This window comes from Podarcis gaigeae, assembly GCF_964106915.1.
Source record: "Podarcis gaigeae genome assembly, chromosome: 12".
Lineage (NCBI taxonomy): Eukaryota > Metazoa > Chordata > Lepidosauria > Squamata > Lacertidae > Podarcis > Podarcis gaigeae.
Window position 1 is genome coordinate 58,996,552 of NC_139688.1, and position 24,791 is coordinate 59,021,342.

Consider the following 24,791-nt stretch of genomic DNA (forward strand, 5'->3'; position numbering starts at 1 on the left):
GGAGACCTCTAGGTGATGTTCAGAAAGTCAAGCAGATAAGTCTACAAGAAGCTGTGGACAGCAAGGAGGTCGCCGCTGTCATCGTCTGTACAGATAACCAGAACCACAGTGAGACTGTCAGGTATTGCCTTCCCAATTCTCTAGTATAAAAACGACTTTAGAATGTCGGTTCCCCGTTATTCCAGAGAGTATGTTGACCAGAATGACTTTCAGCAAAACTCTCACTTTACAGTTGCTGTTTAGGCATTATCCTTCTCATCAGTTGACGATGGTTCATGCGAGTTTAAACAGTACATTTTCTTACCTTCCAAAAATGTGGGTGGGATAGGAACATAGGAAACAGCCTTACACCAGGTTAGACCATTGGTCTATCAAGCTCAGCTTTGTCCACACTGACCGGCAGTGGCTCTTCAGAATTTCAGACAGGAAACATCAAGAAGAACTATATGGCGGTAAAAGCCATTTGACAGTGGAACGGATTCCCTCCCTCACTGGAGGTTTTTAAGTAGAGGTTGGATGACCATCTGCCAGGGATGCTTTAGCGAAGGTTCCTGCATTGCAGAGAGTTGTTCTCGGTGACTCTTAGGAACCCTTCCAACTCTACAGTACGACGATTCTCTTCCCAGCTCTTCCTGGAGACGTCAGGGATTGAACTTGGGAACTTCTGCATGCAAAGCAGCTGTTCTAGCACTGCTCTCTGGCTCCCCCTAAGCCTTGGCTCTTTCCTGGGCGCCACTTAATGTGTGTGTTTCATCTAGAAAGGCAACAGTATAAATGCGCAGTTTATGCGAAGTGCTTGTATGGATGCTAGAATGTAAAAAGTATGGAGAAAATTGTACTTAGCGCCTAGAAATGCTTCTGATATCCATGAAAGCTTGCGTCAAACTGGAAACTAGTAACTGTTTATATTTGGACAACTTTTCTGCTGTACTTTATTGGAAGGAGAAAAATAATCATTTCCTTAATAACAATTTAAACAATTTATTTAACTAAAACAATAACATTATAGCATATGTATCCATGTTTGTTAACTGATGTAGTTAAACTTTTTTTAAAAAAACAACCACAGACTGAGTTTTAGCACACATGAAAAACTTACAACAAATCCTTATTTCCTGATGAATAGCCTTTGGACTATGATGTAACTTAAATAGAAAACTATCGTTAGAAAGATTTTTCCTCCAAAAGCATTTTATTTTAAAATTTTGATTTTTTAAAAAAATTTTAAATCATTTATTTTTATCCACCCTGCTGCAGGGATTAATTTGGAAAACACCTAGGAAAGGTGCTCTGAGCTTCTGAAAGTGCAAGATGCGTAAGTGTAACACATATCATTTTCTCCTTTGTAAGGATGTTCCTGGAGGCTGGGAAACATGTCCTTGTTGAGTACCCTTTGGCGCTGTCTGCAAAGGAGGCACATGAGCTGTGGGAGTTGGCAGAGCAGAAAGGTATTATGCAAAACCAAGGCTGTGCTTGTTTAAAACTGTGTGGCACCATGGCTCTGCTCCTTTGTAATTTAAAGTGTGTGTCGCAGGGCAGCACAGTTGCAAAGGTATCCTGTCCTGTATGGATCGTTATGCAGAAAGAAGAATTTGACAAGTACTGCTTCTTCTTCTTCTTCTACTACTACTACTACTGCAGCATCACAATGGGAGAAATTATATAGGTCAAAGTTCTCCTTTCTTCTAAATTATTAGAGACAAAGGAACTCTGCCCTGGTCCCTCCAAATTAACAGAATGGGGGGGGGACATCTCAGATGAGGAACAGGTGCGGTACAAAATGGAAAACTATGGAACACTGTGCTGTGCTGCAAGAAGTTTGTGCTCTTGGACTGAGACAACCACTTTATTGCTTCAATTTCTAAGAAAGGTATAAAGTATGTGTCACCTGGGGTCCAACCCTACCATTAGGAAAATGAGGCAACTGCCTCAGGCAACAGATGTTGAGAGCAATGGCAGCACCTCTCTCAATGTTTCTTCAGTGTTCCCTTCTGTAGGAGAATATACTACGACTACTACCACTACTACTGTACTACTAATAACAACAATAATAATAGTACCCTGCGCATCTGACTGGGTTTCCCCAGTCATTCTGGGAGGCTTTCAACATCTATAAAAACATAACAAAACATTACACATCAAAAGGCTTCCCTGTGCAGGACTGCCTTCAGATGTCTTCTAAAAGATGTGTAGTTCTTTATCTCCTTGACATCTGATGTGAGGTCATTCCACAAGGTGGGTGCCACTACCAAGAAGGCCCTCTGTCTGGTTCCCTGTAGCTTCACTTCTCACAATGAGGGAACCGCCAGAAGGGCCTCTGTGCTGGATCTCAGTTTCTGAGCTGAACGATGGAGGTGGAGTTACAGATAGGTAGCCGTGTTGGTCTGCCATAGTCAAAACAAAAAAAATTTTTTCCTTCCAGTAGCACCTTGAAGACCAACTAAGTTAGTTCTTGGTATGAGCTTTCGTGTGCATGCACACTTCTTCAGATACCTGAAGATGGAGGTGGAGACGCTCCTTCAGGGATGAGGCCATTTAGGGCTTTAAAGGTCAGCACCAACAATTCGAATTGTGCTCAGAAACGTACTGGGAGCCAATCTAGGTCTTTCAGAACGGTGGTATATGGTCCCAGCGGCCACTCCCAGTCACCAGTCTGGCAGCTGCATTCTGGATTAGTTGTACTGTCTGAGTCACCTTCAAAGGTAGATCAAGCAGTAGTCCAAGCATGAGATAACCAGCACATGTACCACTCTGGTGAGACACTGTGCCGGCAAGTAGGGTCTCAGCTGATGTACCAGATGGAGCTGGTAGACAGCTGCCCTGGACCTGTGCCTCCATAGACAGCTGTGAGTCCAAAATGGCTCCCAGGCTGTGCACACCTGGTCCTTCAGAGGCACAGTTACTGCATTCAGGATGACAAAGTACCTCACACCTGCCCACCACCTCCTGTTCCCCAGAAACAGTATTTCTGTCTTGTCGGGATTCAACCTAAATCTGTTAGCTGCCACCCATCCTTCAATGGCCTTCAAGATGTTCACTGCTTCACTGGTTCCAATTTAAATGAGAAGTAGAGCTGAGTATCATCCACATCCCTGTGAACACCCAGCCCAAATCCCCTGATGACCACACCTACTGGCTTCACATAAGATAATTAAGATAATTTGTTATTTATATCCCGCCCATCTGGCTGGGTTTCCCCAGCCACTCTGGGTGGCTCCCAATCAAATATTAAAAACACAATATAGATGCTGACGAGTTTTGTGCACCACATGGCCTGTCCTGACCACACACCCCCTCAAAAAAGCTAGCCTCTGCAACAGAGGATGCTATCCCATTGCAGTAAGGTACTGCATGTGGAATTTGGAGGAGGGGGTGTAGCAGCCACCTTGTACTTCATATAAGGCTGCAAAATGTCTTGGGTTGCCACTAATTTCACCTTTCCTAGAAAAAAAGGAGGGGAAAATTCCTTAGTTCATTCTCTTTTGTTACTTATTTTTATTATTTATTAAATTTGTATACCACCCTTCATCTGAAGATCAAAGGGTGGTTTACAACATAAAAATAAAACATGAGAACACAAAATACCGGTACATAACAATAATGAAAAAACGAGAACAAACCACAAACACATTTTAAAGGCCATAGATTGTTTAATCATCCAAAGGCCTGGTTATAGAGAAAGTGCCAGGCAAGCCTCCTTGGGGATAAAGGTAAAGGGACCCCTGACCATTAGGTCCAGTCGTGGCTGACTCTGGGGTTGCAGCGCTCATCTCGCTTTATTGGCCGAGGGAGCCGGCATACAGCTTCCAGGTCATGTGGCCAGCATGAAACGCCATTTACCTTTCCACCGGAGCGGTACCTATTTATCTACTTGCACTTTGACGTGCTTTTGAATTGCCAGGTTGGCAGGAGCAGGGACCGAGCAACGGAAGCTCACCACGTTGCGGGGATTCGAACCGCCGACCTTCTGATCGGCACCACAGCGCCACCCACTTCCCCGTGGGGATATCTCCTTAGGGATAGCATTCCACAAACGGGGAGCCACTGCAGAAAAGGCCCATTCTCATGTTGCCAACCTCCAGACCCTTCATGAAGGAGGCATGCAAAGAAGGGCCTCAGGGTCCGGGGTGGTATATATGGGGAGAGGCATCCTTGAGCTATTGTGGTCCTGAGCCATTTAAGGCTTTATAGGTCAAAGCCAGTACTTTGAATTGAAGTGATTGGCAGCCAGTGCAGTCAGGCCAGGATTGGTGATAAATGCTCAAACTGTCTTTCCCCGGTGAGCAACCTGGCCGCCAGATTCTGCACCAGCTAAAGTTTCCAATTCCTCAGAGGCAGCCCCATGTATAATGTCACAGTAGTCTCACCTAGAGGTTACCAGTGCATAGACAACAGTAGTTAGGCTTTCCCTGTCCAGAGAGGGGTGCAGTTGGGCCACCAGCCGAAGCTGATGGAAAACACTCAGTGCCACTGAGCCTCAAGGGACAGCAAAGGATCCAGAAGTACCTTCAGGCTGTGTGACCCCTCCTTCAGAGGGAGTGTGCCCCAGCCATCTGATCTAGGGCCTTGGTCTTATCTAGATTGAGCTTCAGCTTATTGACTCTCATGCAGTCCTTTACCAAGGCAAGACAGTGGTCCAGCACCTCCACTGCCTCACCTGAAGATGGAAAGAAGAAATAGAGCTGTTTAAGAGTAGCAGTCTTTCACACACACTAATATCAGTGCAAATAAGATCCCACTCTTTAAAAAAGTGAAAAAGCAGGTGTAGTAATACAGATTGTATTTTGGAGCAAGTCTGCACAACGTCTGACCCACCAACCATCTAAATTGTGTTCAAAAACAGGGACGTTTTGCAGCACCTGATGGAGTACAGTAAATGGCTGATAGGCTGTTTGGCACAGAGGGTCACAAGGTGCCCAGGCCTGCTCTGTACCTTCAGGGAAGGTAATTTCATTCTCATGTATATATACCCCACCTTTTTACCTGATGGGCGAAATAGTTGCTTAGTTGTTTTTTTTTCCTATGTTTTTAGCCATTTTCATTTTCATCCGTAGGATGCCTTAAGTCCTGCTAGGGAAAAGGGCAGGGTGTGTGTGTGTGTGTGTGTGTGTGTGTGTGTGTGTGTGTGTACACAAACAAACAAACAAATAGTGCAGCCAAGAAATGGAATGCATAGCTACTTCCTTGGTGTAGGGTTCCCAGCTAAATTACTCAAGGGGAGATTTTATGACTTTACTAGCTATGTGGCAAGAAGGTGCTCAAGGCGCATAGCTTCTCTCACACTCTTGTAGAAGACTGGGCACTGACAACCATGCATTTGAACCTGATGCCATTCCCAATTGTTGATCATTAAATCTGCATTTGTCTCCATGGCAGGTAAAATCCTCCACGTGGAACATATTGAACTCCTGACTGAGGAGTACAAGCAGCTGAAGAAAGAGGTGGCAGGGAAGGAGCTTGTGAAGGGAACCTTGCACTTCACAGGTCAGTTGTTGGAGGCTGTCTAATTTAATGCAGTCTGACCTGCTTTGCAGCAGCCGGTGCTTCAGATGTCATCAACCCACCCATTTCTGGAAGGAATAAACATGGACCAGGCCTAGATTCTTAGCCAGTTTAACCAAAGATTCTAGGCCTACCTCTTTGCTGACTGCACTGGGTTTTCTATTTACAAGTATTATTTATTGTAAGAGAGCTTTAAAAATGTGGTTCTGTCCAGCCCCCAGCTGCAGTTTGGACTGGCGCAGTCCATTCTACTGTCTGTTGTACAAACAGACCTGGTCTTTGAAATTATTCTGTCTATTTGATAGTATAGCGAGTCCACCCATAGGTTCTTTTTCCAGCCATGTGTTCAAAGTCCTCTTTCTCGTTTCTAAAGGTGGTGCATTGGATGAAGAGCGCTCAGGGTTCCCAGCTTTTAGTGGGATTGCTCGCCTGACTTGGCTAGTTGATCTTTTTGGGGACCTCACTGTTGTCTCTGCCACGAGGGAAGAGCAGAAAGAGAGAAATTACTCCAGAATGACTGCACAGTTTCAGACTGCAAAAAATAGGTTGGTATAATTGAATTCTAGAAAATGTTGATGAATCGCAATAATATTTCTCCTGCTGGCTTACTAGGGTCACATGTGGCACTGTGGGTGCCAACATCCCTCAACCAAAATAATCTCATAGAATCATAGAGTTGGAAGAGACCACAAGGGCCATCGAGTCCAACCCCATCGAGTCTCTGCTCAAGCAATCTAAATTTTGCACTAAGAAAAGGACGAGGCAGGAGCTAATTAGCTGTGAGCATCTCTCCAGGACCTCATATGCTTGGGTATATGCTATGGCATAATTTGGCTTTGTGCAATGTGCAAACCAGACCAATATCTGTTTAATTTACAAACCACCTTCGCATATGCTCAAGGTAGTGTACAACAAAACAAAACCATAATATTGAAATGAACACAATAAACAGTTTACACTTTCAATCTATAGTACTGCCCTAGTCCCAATAAATTATTTCCTCTGCATCTGTGACATAGGGCATGACCACAATTGGACACACATTTGCTGGGAATCATGAAATGGTTTTGCTTTGATATCCTGGATGAAATTGATATTTTCAGAACTGGAACCAATTATTGTAATTGCTCCTACAAGTCAAATTTGTCATTGTCTTCCTACCTTTCTAGGTAGCATGTGGCCTGGTTTGTTACCTGTGCTGTCATCCACCTTTGTTTCACCTTATTACATGTTGTGCGCACCTCTGCCATGTGTATCCCAGTAGCTTTTGTCTTTGGTGTAGTCATTCGTCTAAGATTAATCTGGGAATAGTAGCGTTGCATAACAGTCTAACTATGTTGGCTAGCATCATATCCCAGCTCCACTGGCAAAAATCTCCCATGGAGCTGGAGCCAAGGTCTCTCTCCAAAAAGTCACTTAAACTGCCCGTGGCTCAGCAGTAGCATGGCTCCCCAAAAAGTAAGCCCTTTATCAAATAGCATAGATGGAGTTTGTAACTCTGAGCAGACAGTGTTTAACTTCTGAAAAAGAGCACGACTGATTCCGGTCCACTTGAAGATAATGCTATCTCCTCTGCCACCTCCCGGATGTATATTAGCTGGCTGTGCTGAGGAGGACTCTGAATAGTGCTAGACTTGGAGTCCTTTTTCTATCTGCATGTCCTGGGCCAGGGCTGTAAGCAGCCCAGCGCCGCCACCCCCATTCTGTCCGAAAGAAAAACAAAGGGGAAGCGACGAAAGGCATTCTCCCTCCGAAGATGTAACAAGGAGAGCCTGCACACTTGTTTTCTGCAAATGACCAAACAGATGATGCAAGGAGAGTCCAGGTCTTCCATCAGTATTTGTGGCAGCAAAAGAGAGTTAGCAACTATGCTGACTGGTTGAAAAGCTGCCGCTGCTGAGGGTTTGGTTTGGTTTCACTGAGTATTTGGACAGCTGTTTACACAGAGCCGTCAGTATTAAATCTTGTTACTTGTTCTGTCATCTATTATAGAAGAGTGGAACCTGCAACAAAACATTGCAGTTTATCCTCACCTCCTTGTAGGAGTGCTCTTGTTCAGGATTCCTGCCAGCCATTTCATTTCATACAAAACATTTCAGGTCCACACATTTCCTTGTTTTTCTTTCCCAGCTGACAGTCAATATTGTTTGGCTCTTGAGCACATTCATTTTTCAGTGGACATGTTTGTGTGTGTTTAATGTTTGCTAATACCTTCCTCTTAGTGGCCCCATTTGGCCTACAATCCTGTTGCCACTTGCTACCTGAGATCACTATTAGGAGTGGCAACTAGCCTGTGGAGCCTGGCCTCAGATGTCTAGAATTTAACCAGTGAACATAACGTCTGGGGGGAATTCTGGAAAAATGTCCAGGATTTTGAGGTTGATTACCTAAAAAAAGTTCAACAACTTTGAATTTCATTTACTAAAAAATGCTCAACAACTTTTGTGTCCTGAATTTTACTTCTAGAAATATGACAGCCCTAGGTATAGCAGCGCAGAAATGAGTTGCAATCAAGCTTCTCTCATTTGGGGAATGAAACTTCTCAGGTTGAGGATTGGGAAGGCTGCTGGGTAAAATTAGACGTATGACAAGAGACAGGAGGCAGCTGTGAACTGCTGGCAAGTGATAAAGCAAGAAGAGTGGGGAACATTGACTAGAGAGCCAAGGCTTCTTAGATCTGGGCTTGAGAATCTGGCAGGGCAATTATGTTGATGTTGCAACATTGTGACCCTGCAACCCAAAGGGGGACAAGAAGGGTCAGAAAAGCAGAGGGGAGAGGTAGGGGTTAATTTCATGGATTGAATTGGAAAGCTGCAGCCTTCAGTAAAATGCAGTAATTTGGTAACTTTTCACAAAAGATAAAGAACACCAGCAGGTGGTGCTAAGAAGTGGCAGCAAGTCTTCAAATAATAATAAAAAATTGTCCAGTAGCACCTTATAGACCAAGTAAATTTGTTCTGATATAAGCTTTCGTGTGCATGCATACTTCTCCAGTTCAGTTTGCCATTTACTCTATATGCTTTAATAAGCTGCAAGTTATTTTTCAATGTATGTCTTCATAATTTGCTGCATGTACAGAACCACCTGCAGCCAGCTTGCTTAGGATGGGGAAATTCCCTGTGTTGTCTTTTCAAAGCCAAAGACATCTGTGCAAACCACTTCTGGGTGTCATGGCTGCTCTGCATAGTGTTCCAGGTCTGTTCCTTCCTGGGCCAGGTTTCCCAGTGATGCAGTTCCATTGACATGGGTGGATTTGCACTAGCTGAATGTTTGGCCCACTCTCATTTATGTCCGAGTTGGTTTTAAGTCTGGGCTGGATCTGGACAGACTCAGTAAGTCTTTGCTGGAATAGAGAAATAGAGCATTTCTGACACATCCCTGAATTGGCTGTGAGTTAGGCAGAACTACTCTTGATGTCCTTCTGGGTACCTTGAGTGGGAAAAATGGGGTCAGAAGTGCAGCCTGAGTCTTAACACAAGCTTTTTGTGAATTTGTTCTTAGCTTTTGTTATCTCTAAAATGTTATTAATGAGGAAGATGAGAGTGGCTTATTAAAAACCTGCTTGAACTTTATGTAGCCATTTTACTGCATTTTTATTATATAAAAACAATTAAAACAACAACTCCTCCCTATATGAGCACTTTGCGGCCTTTGCCACCGGAAAGCGTTCCCCAAGTGTTAAACTAAGATTTGAGCATTTCTGATGTTTTATTACAAGTGTCGCCATAGCATTATAAAATGCCAGCAAAGCAAAATGTATTTCTCATACCATTACAAGCAATAATTATTTTGGGTTTACTTACAGAAAACCTGTGACCCACTTGCAGAGCCTTCAGGGCCACTTGCAGGTTGGGAAGCGCTGTGCTAGAGAATAGTGCTTAATATTGGAGAGCACTTTCTGACCTCCACGACACACTTTGGGCTTATTACGAGGTCTTCATTTGCAGCCAGCCTCTTAGATGGTTGACTTGGTTTCCCTTCCTTTTCCGCCTCCTTTAACCAGGCCCCTGACTTGGATTGAAGAAAGGGCACCCGGAATGAAGCGGGACAAGGCCATCAACTTCTGCTTCACAAGCGGGTGCCTGGAGAGTCTTCCCGAGGCCCCCCGCTCACAAGTTGGCATCTTCATGCAAGACCTGATCCTCTTTGCCAAAAAGCTTTTGGGCCAGGCCTCCCAAGAGGAAGTGCTGGCCGAGAAGAGGCGGATTCTGCTGTGTCTCGACCTGGCCGAAGAGATTCAAAGGCTCTGTGAGCGGCCAGCGAACATCTACTCTTGAAACTGCTTGGGAGTCGGGGGCTGGGCTGCTTAGAACTGCTGCTGCTGCTGCTGCTGCTGCTGCTGCTGCTGCTGCTCCTCCGGAAATGCTTCTTTCTTCCATTCCCTTCTAACTTGCCAGACACTCCATTGTGACCAGTAAGACTTTTCTAACAATTGTGGGCCAGTCCAGGTTTCCCATGTCCTTTACAGGTTTGATTTAACCTGGCAAAAGTGAATAGTGTACCACTTTTGGCTTGCCTTAGTGAAGGAGTTGGCAAAATGTAGCCTTCCAGCCCTTCAGACCTTCTTTTCCTTCTCCAGGACATCCCTTCTCCCTGGCCATATTCCTTCACCCCAGACCACCCCCCTGACTGGCCTGGTTTTGTGCCCTCCATGAGTGCTTTTGCCTGGGTAGAATGTGCTCTTGAAGTCTGGTAAAACTTCTTGCTTTGCTTGGGTGGAAGACAAGAGGCGTATGCACATGTGCTGCCTACTGTTCAGAGGTAAAATACATTTATCTGCTTCCTCTACTTTGGCCTTGCCCACCACTGGCATGGGTCTCTTCTCTGAAAGCACCTTCTGACAACAGAACTACAGATACAGAAAATGACAGCCCTATGTTGCCCCAATCTACACAATGTTTAGTTGGACTTCATTTGTGTTGTGTCTTCAGCCCACCTGTCTCTCTGGCTGTTGCTGGGAGGGCTGAGGAAAAGAGCCTCAAAAATCTTGCTCTGCGTTACTGGAAGCAAGAGAACTTTCTATGTGGCTGCTATTTTCTGTATCATGTTTAGTTCTCCCCCATATTAACTAGCTGACAGATAGGTATATGAGCTGCAGAACTACTTCCATGAACTTATGGCTCAGTTTTAACATGGCTGGAGTTAAAAATCTGCTCTCCAACTGGGTTTTACACTTAATTGCCTTATGCTGAATTGGAACTTGAGATTTCAGACCTCATGCTTTGATCCAGCTCCTTTCTGAGACTGATTCCGTCTTAACCTGCCATCAAGCAAGTGGGTCTACTCCATTTTTGTGAGGAGAGTGCCTCCACATGGTGGTAGTGATCATAGCAGGTGACCTGCTTGTTCTCAGGCTCTTCTTCTAATATAAATACCAGTTGTCACCATGTAGAGGCATATTTGTAAGAATCACCACACAAAGTGGGTCAAGTTAGTCTTGCGATGCTTCTGCTACATCTTGTATTTGGAGTGGCCCTTGGTCATCTTCCTGTCCATAGAAACGCACAATAAACTCTGCTAATATTCAGTTTGAATTTGAATATATGCGGGGGGGGGGGGAGTCTGAGAAGAACATGCAAAACCCATTTGAAGTGTTAGAAATGATAGATTCACAATGATTGCATAGCAAGCAATCTCGCCTGGATCTAAAAATTGATTTGCATAACGTAGACCTGAAATTATTTTTTGTTATATACAGTAGCTATAGAAAGTACAAGAAAGAGGTTCATACTCAAAAGTATACTGAAAGAAGATTGTATACTGAAATTTCTGAGGATTATGCCTTTCATTTAGCACAGTGCTGTATTATTTCTGCCCATTATAGTCTTGTATCTATTTTGAAACGGCAAAGCATCTCAAGTGCTATCGTCAAAATAAGGTTTTTGGAAAGTAAATTGTTCTATTTCACTTGGGACTCTCTAAATAAGATGGCATTTCAGGATCCTTTCCCTAGTTCCAATCAATTCAGCCATTTATAATTACTGCTATGTTCTTGTAAACATGGTGTCTCGCAAATAGGAGCCTAAATTTATATTCATTATAAAAATGGAAGAAAACTTCCCAATATTGGGCTTGAAATGCTTGTGGTCACAAGATGGAAATTTGTGTGAACAAGATACTGTTCTGTGTCTCAATAGAATCATAGAATTGCAGAATTGAGAGTCATCAAGTCCAAACCCCTGCAATCCATGAATCCAAACATAAGGTCCCCCATCCAAAATGAAACCAGCCTATAGCCTGCTTAGCTTTTGCAAATGTGCCAGCACTGGGGGGGGGGGTTGCTGCATGTGGCTGTTCTGTGGCATTTATTGACTTATCAATAAAACAGCACCACATCTTTGTGAAGGGAGCAAGGTTGGTTGTTTTGCTTCTGTCAAGTCCCTGTGGTGGCTGATTGCGAGACTGGCATGCAAAGAGACTGGCATGTGCAGAACGAAACTATTTGCACTTGGGAGTACTGCACCGAAACTGCCTCTCAGCTGCTTTGCTGAATGGATTTGGTGCTAGTTTGTCGCTGCCCCTGCCATATTGCTTTGCTTCTGATGAGGGCCAATCCAGTGTTATATTGCCTGAAGCAAAACCAACCAACCCAATGGCATCCACTCTCCGATTGATTATCATGGGGTACAGTTGCTGGGAAACTCTACTGTGCAATAGCCTTACTGTACCCTGCAGGTTTGATCTGTCTGTCGCCCAAGTCTGCTGCCTTGTGGTTAGAACACCGCTGTTGCTAACTTAAGGGAAAGCCTACCTAAATGGTTGTACATGTGACCCTTCAAAGTACTTTTACTGCAAATTCTGTTGCTGGACTATCATTGGCTCCTCTCTTTACTCATAGAAATGGTCTAGAGGTGTACAGCGAGTGACATGAAAAATTGAGGAGGACCATAGATCTCGGCTGCAACATATTCTGTAATCTTGAAACTCTGTTTTGGAGATAACAGAATTTTCCCTGTATGCTGCTGAGCTTACAGTGCTTTGTTCATGCTAGCAGACAATTCTTTTTTTAATGGCCAAAATTCTATAAAGCGCCACTTAGTGTCAACTTTATAGAGCCAAAATGATTGTTATTGTTTATTTAATTTCTATGCCGCCCTATACCTGAAGGTCTCAGGGCAGTTCACATAAAATGAAAGCCACTGGCCCGAATCAAAGGGAGCTGGGAATTTTCACGATATAGAAATATTTTCCCATTCCCCTGCCCCTCCCAGGGAAGTAAAGAAAGTCAGTTGTTGCCTTGGAGATTTGGTATTACTTACATGGGAAAGTGTAGTGCATTTGAATTGGATCCAGAATAAGGCTGAAAATCCTATACCCAGTTACCAGGGAGTAACTATTGAATTTAGTAGGATTCAAAGAAAACATGTATAGGATTACACTGTTCGTTAGCTCAACATGAGTGCCATTTAAATAAGCAGGACAAGTTCATAATGACTTAACTCTTACTGATTTCTATTGGAAGAAAGTTCTGTTAACTCCCTCTGGATCCAGCCCCTTGTTTTTTGAAAAAGTACTGCAGTTTTTACAAACAAAGGGCCTTTTTATTTTAATTTTTAAGACACAGTATATATAACTGATTTTTTTAAAGAGAGAGAGAGAAATCACTCACATTCTGTGATTTTCAGAGATGGCACCTAAATGCTACCCATTTAGCAATGCTATCATATGCATGTTTACTCAGAAGTAAGTCACATTTATCTGGGAGTAAAACCCATTGATTTATGGAGGGCTTATTTCTGTAGACATACATAGGATTGCATTGGAAGCAAAGCCAGACAAGAGTTAAGTGGAATGAGGGGGGCCACTAGGGGGCGCATTGGAAGATGGCTGACATTACCATCTCTCCGACCCACACGGGGTAATTAAGAGGCTGTTATGGGAGTAGGCAGCCTCCCTTGTTGCTCCAAGGAAATGGGGAACACTGCCCTTGCCTGCTGTGCCCATAAATCACCCCCTAATTTGAAGGAAGGGGGTGAGGGCCCTAGGCAGAATGCCCCCGTGTGGACCTTGGCTCTCCTGGACGCTGTCTCTGATCGCACACTAGCTGCAGCAATTTGGAATAATTAATTACAAAAGAAGCAAATGCACATATTTCAAGTGAAGAAGGGGAGTGAAATCTGCTAATTTAAGTGACCTCTGCGAAAGAAGACGACGGGTTGGAGAACCAGGAATATTTTACGATAAAGATACACCAAAGGCTGGGTATGTTGACAAATGGACTGAATTGGGGGGGGGGCTCTTTTTACTTTCCTTCTATGTGATTTACAAGACCCCCTCCTCATTAGAATCGTCGGTTGAACTGACCCAAGCAGGATGATTAAGGTCTGTGTGGAGATAAACTTTAACCAAAAGTATGCTTTATGGAGATCGAGAAGCAATAAGAGCTTTTGGAATGGCGCAGCAATTAATTCGGAGTCGCCATCTTGCCAAAGGATTTATAGCTGGGAGGAAGAACGGACTTGTTTTTAGACTGCATTCCTAGTGAATCCCCTCAGAGGTTTTGAGAAAGGAGGCAGATTGGTGAAGATTAATGACGCTAAGACTGTTTTGATGTATGGAAGTGATGTTATATGGAAAACGTCTGGATATGGCTACTGGATAAAAAAAATATCCACGCAGGATTACAAACTGTTCTAACCAGCTTGCGGAGACTATCAGAGGTCACAAAGAGAAAGGAAAAATATATGAAAATAACAACAAGAGATGTGGAAAAACAATAAGAAAGGACTGGATAGTACTGTGAACATCATAAGGTTAGATTTGTGGACATTAAAACAGCAGTAAGAAGCAAGAAGTTGAATGGGTCCCCTTCGGAACTTGAAATATGGGTACCCCCAACAAAAATTTAAAATTCGGCTGTGTAATTTGGAATTTGGTTTGATTTGATGTGATGTGATTGGTCGGTTAATAAAAAATTATTCTTAAAAAAAAGTTAAGTGGAATGTTGTTGCTGCAGTTATCTTTGTCCAGTTTAACTATATTTTATTGTTGATATGAATGGAACTGAAGGAGGCAAATTGTTGGTCATTGTATGCCTTTAGTGGCCGCCTCAGTTTTTTGTTTTCAGAAATGCCTCTGTTTCTTTGGAACCCTTTATGTGATGCACTGAAAGGCCTTGATGCATGCCTCAGAAACATGGTGTTGTTGACACATTGTGCTATAAAGTATGCTGGTGATTATTGTATGTGCTGCCTTGACTTGAATAAAGACATCTGAGCTCAATTTACTCTTTCATCATTTCCCCCCCCCCCCTTCATTTCTCCTCCCCGCAATCTGGTCATCTGGTGCGTCTTGCTTTAAAAGTGCTAATGCTCTAAATTGCGGGACAATTTTCCTCTATGCTTAGCGGAGAACCCCACTGACTTAAATCATAGTCCTATGTACCGTGCCATAGTAAACATGGTGTGTGTACTGTACCTTTCCCAAGTACCTGTGTCTGACTCTGAAAATACAGGTGTTAATCCTGTTTAGAGAGAATCTGCATGTTTCATAAGGGTCCCGAGATTTACCGTATTTTTCGCTCTATAAGACGCACCCGACCATAAGACGCACCCAGTTTTAGAGGAGGAGAACAAGAAAAAAAATACTCTCCCTCTCTGCGCAGCACCTCTCCAGCAAAGCAGGAGGAGAAAGGGAAGGGGCTCCGTTTCTCCTCCCGCTTCGCTGAAGGGACACTGCGCAGCTTTCCCTCTCTGTGCAGCACCTCTTCAGCGAAGCAAAGTCAGAAGAGCAAGAGGGATTGCTGCGATGCGAAAGCAGCAATCCCTCTTGCTCTCCTGGCTTCAGCGATAGCTGCCCGGCCTGCATTTGCTACATAAGACGCACACACATTTCCCCTTTTTAGGGGGGGAAAGTGCGTCTTATAGAGTGAAAAATACAGTATACTGTTTTATAGGCCAAAACCAGCATCTTGAATTGGGCTTGGAAACAAACTCTGATGCCTCTTGCTCATCAGGACAGATGAGTATGTATAAAAGGTAGGTTACCTACAAGCATAAAATTTTTGTCTTTTGTCCTGTTTGCCACTGGCTTGTCTCCCCTAGAAGGGAATGTTCCTCAGTCCATCCCATTCTCTATGCCTTAATTAATATATAGGATTCTTCCTGTTCCTCCACTTGTCTCTTCAATTAGACTTAAAACAGCAGGAAAATAATACACACGGGTGGTTGTCAACTAAATTTTACTCAGAATAGGCCTGCTGAAATTAATGGACCTAATTCAGTCATGTTCGTTAATTTTAATGAGTCTGTTCTGAATAAAGTTTCCTGAATGCCATCCATTAAGTGTGGGATGTGATCCATTGGTGCAGTCAAATGCAACATGTCTTATTTCCCTCCCATGGGCACAGGCAGGGGAACATCCAGGCAGTGTAACTTCCTCTTCCACTGGTCTGGAGCATCCTCCCCCTGCATGTGACCAGGGAGATGGGCATGGCCCTGGCTGACTCCACAAAAGAGCCATGTCACGAAGCCATGTCCTCAGTTCATCTGTCTTCTCGATACTGTCTTGCTGCTGTTCTTTTGCTGCCATGCTGCTCTCCTGCAGCCCTTTTGTTGTGTAATTTTGTTGTCTGCTGGCTCTCAGCCAGCAGCACATGAGTCCAGTCTCCATATGAGATGAACTCACGGTTTGTTTATGTAACTACCAAGTAAAGCCTGCCTTTCAGGGATCAAATTGTGAACTGAAATGTGAGTAAACGTTTTGTTGCTTTACTCAGAAAAACTCTTGTGTCTTTCTTTTAAGAGGGATTAAAGGGGACACCAGGAAATAATCTTAACTAAGAGATTCAAACGAATCTGCCAACTAGCTTCCAGCTATATTGAGGGGAATCTGCTCTGCTACGTCACTCACTAGCGTGAGTGAAGGAAGGATAGTATTCATTCAATATATCCTTTCCTACTATCCTTAACATTCCCACATTAAGTCTAATTGAAGAGACAATTCCCCCGTCTTCACTTTCCTCAACAATTCATTCTTCTTATGTGCTTTAACTTACATTTGTATATCTAATGTTGTTCTGTGTACTTTGATACGAACTGTAATAAGCTGCAGCTTTAAAAAACGGTAATCCTCTCAAGATGGCCTCCCACCAGCAGAACTGGTCCAATTAGATTCATCATCTGATCTAATTGGTACCCTGTCAGGCCGTCCCGTCCCCCTTGTCCCTGAATTATTTATCACAGAGAAAATGGCATTGCTCTTTCCTTTTGGTGTCTTTCTAGAGTCCACCAGCTTTGACCTGAAGGATTACCCATTAGGGAATATTGGGTCAGTGAATTTCCATACAAAATGGATTTTTGCGTCCCTGCTAGGACCATGTGTTGTCAGCTGTGGTGATTTATGTTTTTCCATGTAAAAACTGCTCTCAACAACTGGGCAGACTTCAAACCTCAGATTGTAATTATTTTGGATCATGGCAGACTTGGTTGGATTAGGAGTTTCAGGGCTGGATATCAAGCACGGATCAGTATTCCATTTCCATTGTCTCCAACCAGGGATGTCCTTCTTGCAAGAAAAGGGGTGGTGGTAATAATAATAATAATAATAATAATAATAATAATAATAATAATAAATAAACAAATATTTATACCCCGCCCATCTCTGGGCAGCTCCCAACAGAAAAATAAATAAATAAATAAGTGATAAAACATCAGACATTAAAGACTTCCCTTCAGGGCTGCCTTCAGATGTCTTCTAAAAGTCAGATAGTTGTTATTTCCTTGACATCATATAGGAGGGCTTTCCACAGGGTGGGAGCCACTACCAAGAAGGCCCTCAGCCTGGTTCCTTGTAGCTTCTCTTTTCGCAGTGGTGACAAAGAGACCATTTGTTCTTGTTGGCTTTGTATATCTTGGAGGTGGAAGGGGTAGTTTTGTTACTGATTCTTGCTCCCATCTAGTACTTCAACAAAGCTGTTTAGTGTGTTTATGATGATCATCTATCTAGAACATGGGTAGGCAAACTAAGGCCCAGGGGCCAGATCCGGCCCAATCGCCTTCTAAATCCAGGACGATCCGGGAATCAGCGTGTTTTTACATGAGTAGAATGTGTCCTTTATTTAAAATGCATCTCTGGGTTATTTGTGGGCATAGGAATTCATTCATTTCCCTCCCCTTCAAAATATAGTCCAGCCCTCCACAAGGTCTGAGGGACAGTGGACCGGCCCCCTGCTCAAAAAGCTAGGGTAGCCAACCTAGTCCCCTTGAGCTACTACGGGCTTCCAGCTCCCACCATCCTGGGAGTTGGGGTACCAGCAACATCTAGATCGCAGCAACTTGGCTAACCTTGGGTCTCCAGATGTTGGACTACAACTCCCATCATCCCTGACCAATGGTCCTGCTGGCTAGGGATGGTGGGAGTTGTAGGGCAACAACATCTGGGACTCCAAAGCTGAGAGAAAGGCTGATCTAGCATTCACACATCAAGTTCTTTCCTGTAAGAGAGCTCGTGCTTTCCATAACAGGAGTTTTCATCTTAATGTAATTTATACACTCGGCACAGCTTTCTGGCTATCATCCAAACAGTCATTCCATTACCAACAGTCAGGAAACAGGATTTTTAAAAATGAATGCTTTTAAATATGAAACACAGAAAATAGAACATGAGCTCTAATGGAACTCAGCTGATGAACGCTTATAGGAATGTGGCCAAAAGGCAGCTGCTGTGGAACAGAAGGGAACTGTTGGCATGCTGAAGGAGAACCCCCCACCCTCAAGGATTACAGAAGTACAGAAAATATTTTTTGGGGGGACGACTAACAGTCCAAAGAGAAGTGAGCATGCTCAGTGGTCCTTTAATCCTGGATATCTGTTGCAAGGAAAACCAGAACACTAACGAGGAGGAGGAACAGAATCGGAAATTCCAGGAAGATGCTGGCTGGTTGGAAATTTGAACAGAAACACTGCAACGTTGTGTCACAGTTGTGTCACAATTTGTATAATAATAATCAAACCAGATTGTCAATGCAGGCATAGATAGAAAGACTTCAGTGCACCATAATAAATTAAGGGAAATCTTTCAGACTGCATCAGGGAAAGCCTTCAAAACAGCTGTGTTCTCTACTTTAACTATTCTCTTCTTCCGAACAAACTTCCTTCATTTTAAGAAGTGGGTTTTTTTTATACAATCTCCTAGTTGTGTGGTGTGTTCTGTTTTAGAAACAGATATGAGGCTTTCACCTCTCACACATCCAGTTGAACATTTAATGCTGTGTATGTTGTATACAGTGGTACCTCAGGTTAAGAACTTAATTCGTTCTGGAGGTCCATTTTTAACCTGAAACTGTTCTTAACCTGAAGCACCACTTTAGCTAGCATAGCACTGGACTTTGACAAATGAATATGTTGCAAAAGTCATGTTCTGTAGGCTCTCCAAATATTTCCCAAGTTTGCTTTTTTCCTTTTTTCACTGCTGTTCATAGCTGAAATTGACCACTATGTAGTCCCTGCCAATCAGAGATCACAAAGTGATTTGGATGATGTCACACTATCACATGATGTTGCATAATCAACTCAGAGGAGGGTCAGGAAGCATTGCCCTCACTCTGAATGAGCGAACTCTTTATCATTCACAGAAATTCCCTGAAATGCATCTTAAATATCTTCATGAGAAGCGTTCCCCATTTTGACTCATTCCTAGTTGCAGTATCTTCAAAGCTGCTTCTGGTAACATTACTTGATCACTCAGTAATCTTTACAACAGCCATGACTACTATTTTAATTCCTCTGTTTCAGATGCAATGGCCCCAAAACCAACCCTACTGTGTAGGAGAGTAAATATTTGAGTTGGTGCGTGCTCTGCCTACATTCTCTCTACAGCAAAAGAAAGGGTAAGCCATTCTAGGAAAATATGAGTTGATGCAGTTTGTTTCTGAAGGCCTGAAATGCAAGGGGATCATTTCTCCAAAGGCCAAAAATGGTTCTTTGCAATATAGCACTGGGTCAGCAGAAGTCACTCAGAATTATGAGAGATGAATGCCTTCCTTTCCCATGGGCAGAACCGGCAAAATTCATATTCCATTCCATTAAATGCTAGGGAGATGAGGATGATAGTGCATTAGCTTTTAGAGTATTACTTATTCATTCATACTCATCATCTTTTAAACTAGTTAATGAGCTTCTCAGAATTCATACAACAAATGCGTCACATACTTTTCAAAAACTGCCTAAGTGTGTCTTAAAAGTTGTTTTCTGAATGTTCTGCGCCACCAACATTTAAAATAGGTCCATATTAGAATCATTTGGGAGGGCTTAGGGATAACCTCAAGGGCTGCTTCTCAGTCTTCCTTTCATTGTGAGCATCTCCCTAACTGGCTTAATTCCTAAACTCTATGATATCTGGGGAGATAAGCTAAGCTTAGGGAACCAGCACAAGTGATTCCCATCAATGCAAAGAGGCGCATGCAAACCTTTAAAAAGCCCAAATACTTTCCTCCCTGCAGTGTCCTTGCTGCACTCAAACCATTTACATGGTGTTTTAATAAAATAAACCCCAGCCCCAATCTGTCAGAACCTGAAGGATCAGCAGCAACATGCAACAACCAACAACACCACAATCATAGAAAGGGAGATGGAAGAAAGGGTGTGTGTTAATAATGGGTTTTTAATGGAGGGGGGGCGGAATCCACGCTTCTGCCTGGGGTTGTCTTTTTCAAAAAACAAAGCAAAGCCAAACTTTTCTTCTTTTTGCAAGCTGCTAGGAACTGGCAAATTGACCGGCCAGGGAATGGACTTCCATGGGAGGCTGTGGACTCTCCTTCATTGAAGGTTTTTAGGCATCTGCCAGGATGTTTGAGTGGAGATTCGTGCCTTGCAGACGGTTGGACTAGATGACCCTTGGGACCACCTAACTATTCCCCTATGAAAAATATCACCACACACCTCTGATAGGTTCTTATCCATTAGCACCTACAGTGGTACCTCTGGTTACGTACTTAATTCATTACGGAGGTCCATACTTAACCTGAAACTGTTCTTAACCTGAAGCACCACTTAGGCTAATAGGGCCTCCTGCTGCTGCCGTGCCGCCAGAACACGATTTCTGTTCTCATCCTGAAGCAAAGTTCTTAACCCGAGGTGATATTTCTGGGTTAGCGGAGTCTGTAACCTGAAGCGTCTGTAACCTGAAGCGTATGTAACCTGAAGCATATATAACCCAAGGTACCACTGTATTAGTATCGATCAGGGTGCACATTAAACCTCATTTGCATCCCACATTTCTCACTCAGCAGCCGTGAGCAAAAACACTTAAATCCTTCTAGGGACTTAGGTGCTGCTGCTTCTCCCTGTGCTCTAGGAAAAAACCTTCATTGGATTGTCATTGTCATCTGTCTATCTCCTGTCTCAGGAGACAATGGAAGACTTCGGGGGTGAAAGTCAAACTGCTGGAGAGTTATACAAAGCCTTTAAGAGGCGACCCAACCATGAAAATGTTAGTCAGTGTTATATAGCTCATCCACCTTCCTTCCGCAGTTTTCTCCCCTGCCTCTCTCTTCAGGCCTTTTTTTCAACCAGAACTCAGTTCCAGCACCTCTCAGGTGGGAGCCATTGCCATTCTAAGAGAAGACGGGAGGAATTCATAGTGAGTTCTGGCACCTCTTTTCCTTTATTATTTTGGTCTGGTTTCCAAGGCAACACACAGTCATGTATTCTCCCTCCAAGTCTCTATTCCTAAAGCCTTATAATGCACAATGCCACAGGCAATATCCTGGTGGCAAGGACGACTTTGAGTTCCGGAAAAAGAACCCCACCCACATACACGCCTTCTGCTTGGAACAGGTGAACTCTACACACAACCGGGATCCGTGGAGAGGAGTGTGCTCAGCTCCACTCTCCTGAAGGGTGACTCATACAGGCTCCTCATGCAATTTAGGACTCTGCAGAATCAAGGTTCTTAGTCATGTGAGGCACCTTCCCAAGTAGAGGAGGCTCCCCGCTTCACACAGAAGCACCCTGTGATCTGGAGGGGGAGGGGGATGGCAATGCCAATGCAGGGGAACAGAATTTGTCCCTTCTTGCCCTTATCAACCTGTCAGCATACTCAAAGATGGTCACTTTCTCTCAGCAAAGCATTCTCTTGCATATTTCCCTTCCTTAATTTGGAATTAACATTTTTTGCCTTCTACTACAGCACAAGCATAAATGTTTCTTCTTCCTCTATCTGCCCTGATCCTGTTTCTCCTCTATAGATTTAGTTCAGCTGTCACTAGCCAGTCTAAATGCGGCCACTATTAATAATCTTTTGTGTGTGCAATCAACTGCTCATTTGATTACTCTTGGTCTTGTTACTAATTTCCCCATACTAGAAAGGTCCACTTCTCCCTACAGTGCATTGTGACCATTGGCTCAAGTTTGTTTCTCTTGGCAGGTGGGAACACAGCACAGCCCTTTCAGGACAGCTTTGGAGGGGGATTCTGAATATCCAGTACAGGGCTCTATTGTTTCTAATGAAGGCAACAGGAATAAAACTGCAGGAGACCCAGGGCAGATCTACACTCATGGTTTTTAATGTTAATGAAGGGTTAAGGAATGGTTTTGATAACTATATGGACACATGGCATCCTACTTTTAATATTCATAATGCATTACAGTGATACCTCGGGTTACAAACGCTTCAGGTTACAAACGCTTTGGGTTACAAACTCCACTAACCCGGAAGTAGTTGCTCCAGGTTGCAAACTTTGCCCCAGGATGAGAACGGAAATCACGCGGTGGCAGCGCGGCGGCAGCAGGAGGCCCCATTAGCGAAAACACACCTCAGGTTAAGAATGGTCTTGGGTTAAGAATGGACCTCCAGAACGAATTAAGTTAGTAACCTGAGGTACCACTGTATTAAAATGTGACACCAGAGGGTGCTGCAGAGCAACTAGCAACCAGCAGTAGGGAGACAATGTTTTGATGGGGGGGGGGGGGAGGTAAAAAACGCTTTACAAGTATGCCCTCTAAAATACCTTTATAGCTGTAATGAACAATACAATATACGACATGGCACTACTCCGTGAGGGGGTACAGCAGCATTTAGAATGCAGTTGGGGGAGGAAATATTTGGATGCCCTCTATATTAAAAACAACAACCCTCTGCATAGAGAAAACTAGCACTCCCAGGGGAAGGCTCTCATTTAGTCTTCCTTCTGTTATGCTAGTCAGGAAGACTCACGGAGTTCTTTATCTGAAGGAAGGAAATTCAAACATTCAACTACACACCATCTGCCATGGTACAACCTGCCGCCGCCCTAGTCTCTGAACTGACAAAGAGAGATCCCACTGGGATGCCCCCAGCCTTAGTGGCCCAATAGAGTCTGGCCAAAGGCCAGCACTTTACCTTGGGAGGCAGCAGTGGCAGCAGCGGGCACTGCCAGGACAGCACCAGACACTCAGCTCCCAGGCAGGCCAGCACAGTGACTCCCTGCCTGCCTGCCTGCCTGCCCTCCCACTTGCCCATCCATTCCCAACAACAAGGTCTGGTGGACTGGCTGGGCTCCCTCACCCGCTTGCTTGCTTGCTTGCTTGCTTGCTTGCTTGCTCTGAGGCCGCCTCAGCTCCTGGCAACCAGCACCCCCTGGCCAGCCCCAGAGGCACCGTTCAGCTGCGGAACTTGTAGCCAGGGCTGCTGCAACAGCTGTGCAAGCCTTTGGGAGGCAGAGATGTGAGAGGACATCAGAGGAGGGAAGGAAGAGGGACAGAGGACAGTGTTGCCCGTGGCACCCCTGACCATCCTTCAAGGCACCCCAGGATGCCACAGCACACTGGTTGAAAACCACTGCAGTAACAGATACTGGCTCTGCCAGTCGAAAGAGAAGACGTGGTTGTTGAATGTGATTGGGAAAGAGGGCATCCCCAGTTGTCACCTGATTTCTTAGGCCAGAGATATCAATGTTTCTGTTGCCCAAGCCAGTGAAAGGGAATGAGGGAAGAGAGTAATGGCTTTAGATTAATTTACAGTACAATCCTATGTCTACTCAGAGGCAAGTCCCATGAAATTCAATGGGGTTACTGGACTGCAGCCTAAATTGTTTAGATAAAACAGAAGTAAAGTCATTATCAAGGAAACTACCCTGGGAGCAGAATCAAATGAAATTGTTCCAGTGGAAAAGAGACAGAAAATACAAATGGAATCTCCACTTAAATTGCAGTCCAATCAGCTCTTGTTTTTCATCCTCTGTCCCTGGTGGATGAAAAGCAGAGATGGTTCTGTGCCAGTTTCAAAAATGGCAGCTCATATTTTGGGAGCAAACATTAGATCAGATTATATATAAACGTCTTTCTATTACAGAGAGAGGAGATGGGATGATTAATGTCACTCAGGTGGCTAATTGAAAGCATCTGAAAAACATGAAGGGGGGTCATTCTTGATCCTGGCTGAGTCAGACACACAGCTGCTCTTCACACATTAGTTGCCTGGCAATTGATGTGAAACCTCCTTCTCCTGCGTGTGCCTACAGAATCCTCCGATCTAAGGGAGTCGACAACAATTAGCACTCATGTAGAACTAAGTGTCTTTCCAAGGAAGGACAATGCCCTTTTCTTTGCTTCTTTTGTGCCTCTGCAATGAGTGTCCCAGATCTTACTTGAAAAACTGGACACCTTCCACATTCTGAAGGCAATGAGTCTCTCTAGTGGAGCCACTTCCGCCTCCTCCCTGCTGCCTGCCTTTCAGATCTGAAAAGTGACAGTTTGAGGTCTGGCAGGGTGTGCGAGGTCCTGCATATTGTGCTGGTGCTACTGCAGTCATTGCCTCCAGGGCCAGCACAACCCCATGGAAAAGCTCTCCAAGTGCCTGCCTGAAGTGTTGGAATTCATAAGGCTGAATGAGAAAGCCTACTGGAGAGAGAGTTTGGGGAGAAAGATCCTTACTCTTTCATAGCAGCAAAATGGTGATTGCTCCAAGCACATTAATACTTGGTTAGATATTGCATCTGCCCTCATCTACCTTTAAATAAATGTTCCCTGTGAAAATGCTTAGGCTAGAATAAATCACAGACACTTAGCTTTGCAAATAAGTGAATGGTTTTACCAACAGAGTTCCCAAAAGTTACAGTAAACAAGTCTCCATCTGCTGGCAGTACAATAAAGATAAAAATGATTTCAAATATATTTTGAATTGGCCAATAAACCTGGCAAGATGCCGGCCTGGTTAACGAAGGAAAGACAAGTGGAAAGAGTTATAAATAAAATAACAGACCAGGCAAAAGAAATTATCAACCTGGACCAAATTAAAGATAAATTTATGAATTATTACCAAAAAAAACCTATATGAATTAGAACACAAAGATGAGAATAAAGTTTAAAAAT

At 43.8% G+C, this 24,791-nt stretch overlaps 1 protein-coding gene across 3 annotated transcripts in view; it reads left to right on the forward strand.

The window, feature by feature from the left end:
- BLVRA (biliverdin reductase A) overlaps window positions 1–14,724 on the forward strand; it is a 29,317-nt gene extending 14,593 nt beyond the window's left edge. For all 3 annotated transcript variants that reach the window (XM_083706406.1, XM_083706404.1, XM_083706405.1), the window contains 6 exons: window positions 2–121; window positions 1,351–1,448; window positions 5,377–5,484; window positions 5,876–6,047; window positions 9,506–13,288; window positions 14,440–14,724. In XM_083706406.1, coding sequence (XP_083562532.1) covers window positions 2–121; window positions 1,351–1,448; window positions 5,377–5,484; window positions 5,876–6,047; window positions 9,506–9,779 — 772 coding nt within the window. In that variant the 3' untranslated portion in view covers window positions 9,780–13,288; window positions 14,440–14,724. The remainder of the gene's footprint in view (window position 1; window positions 122–1,350; window positions 1,449–5,376; window positions 5,485–5,875; window positions 6,048–9,505; window positions 13,289–14,439) is intronic.
- The last annotated feature ends 10,067 nt before the right edge of the window (window positions 14,725–24,791 follow it).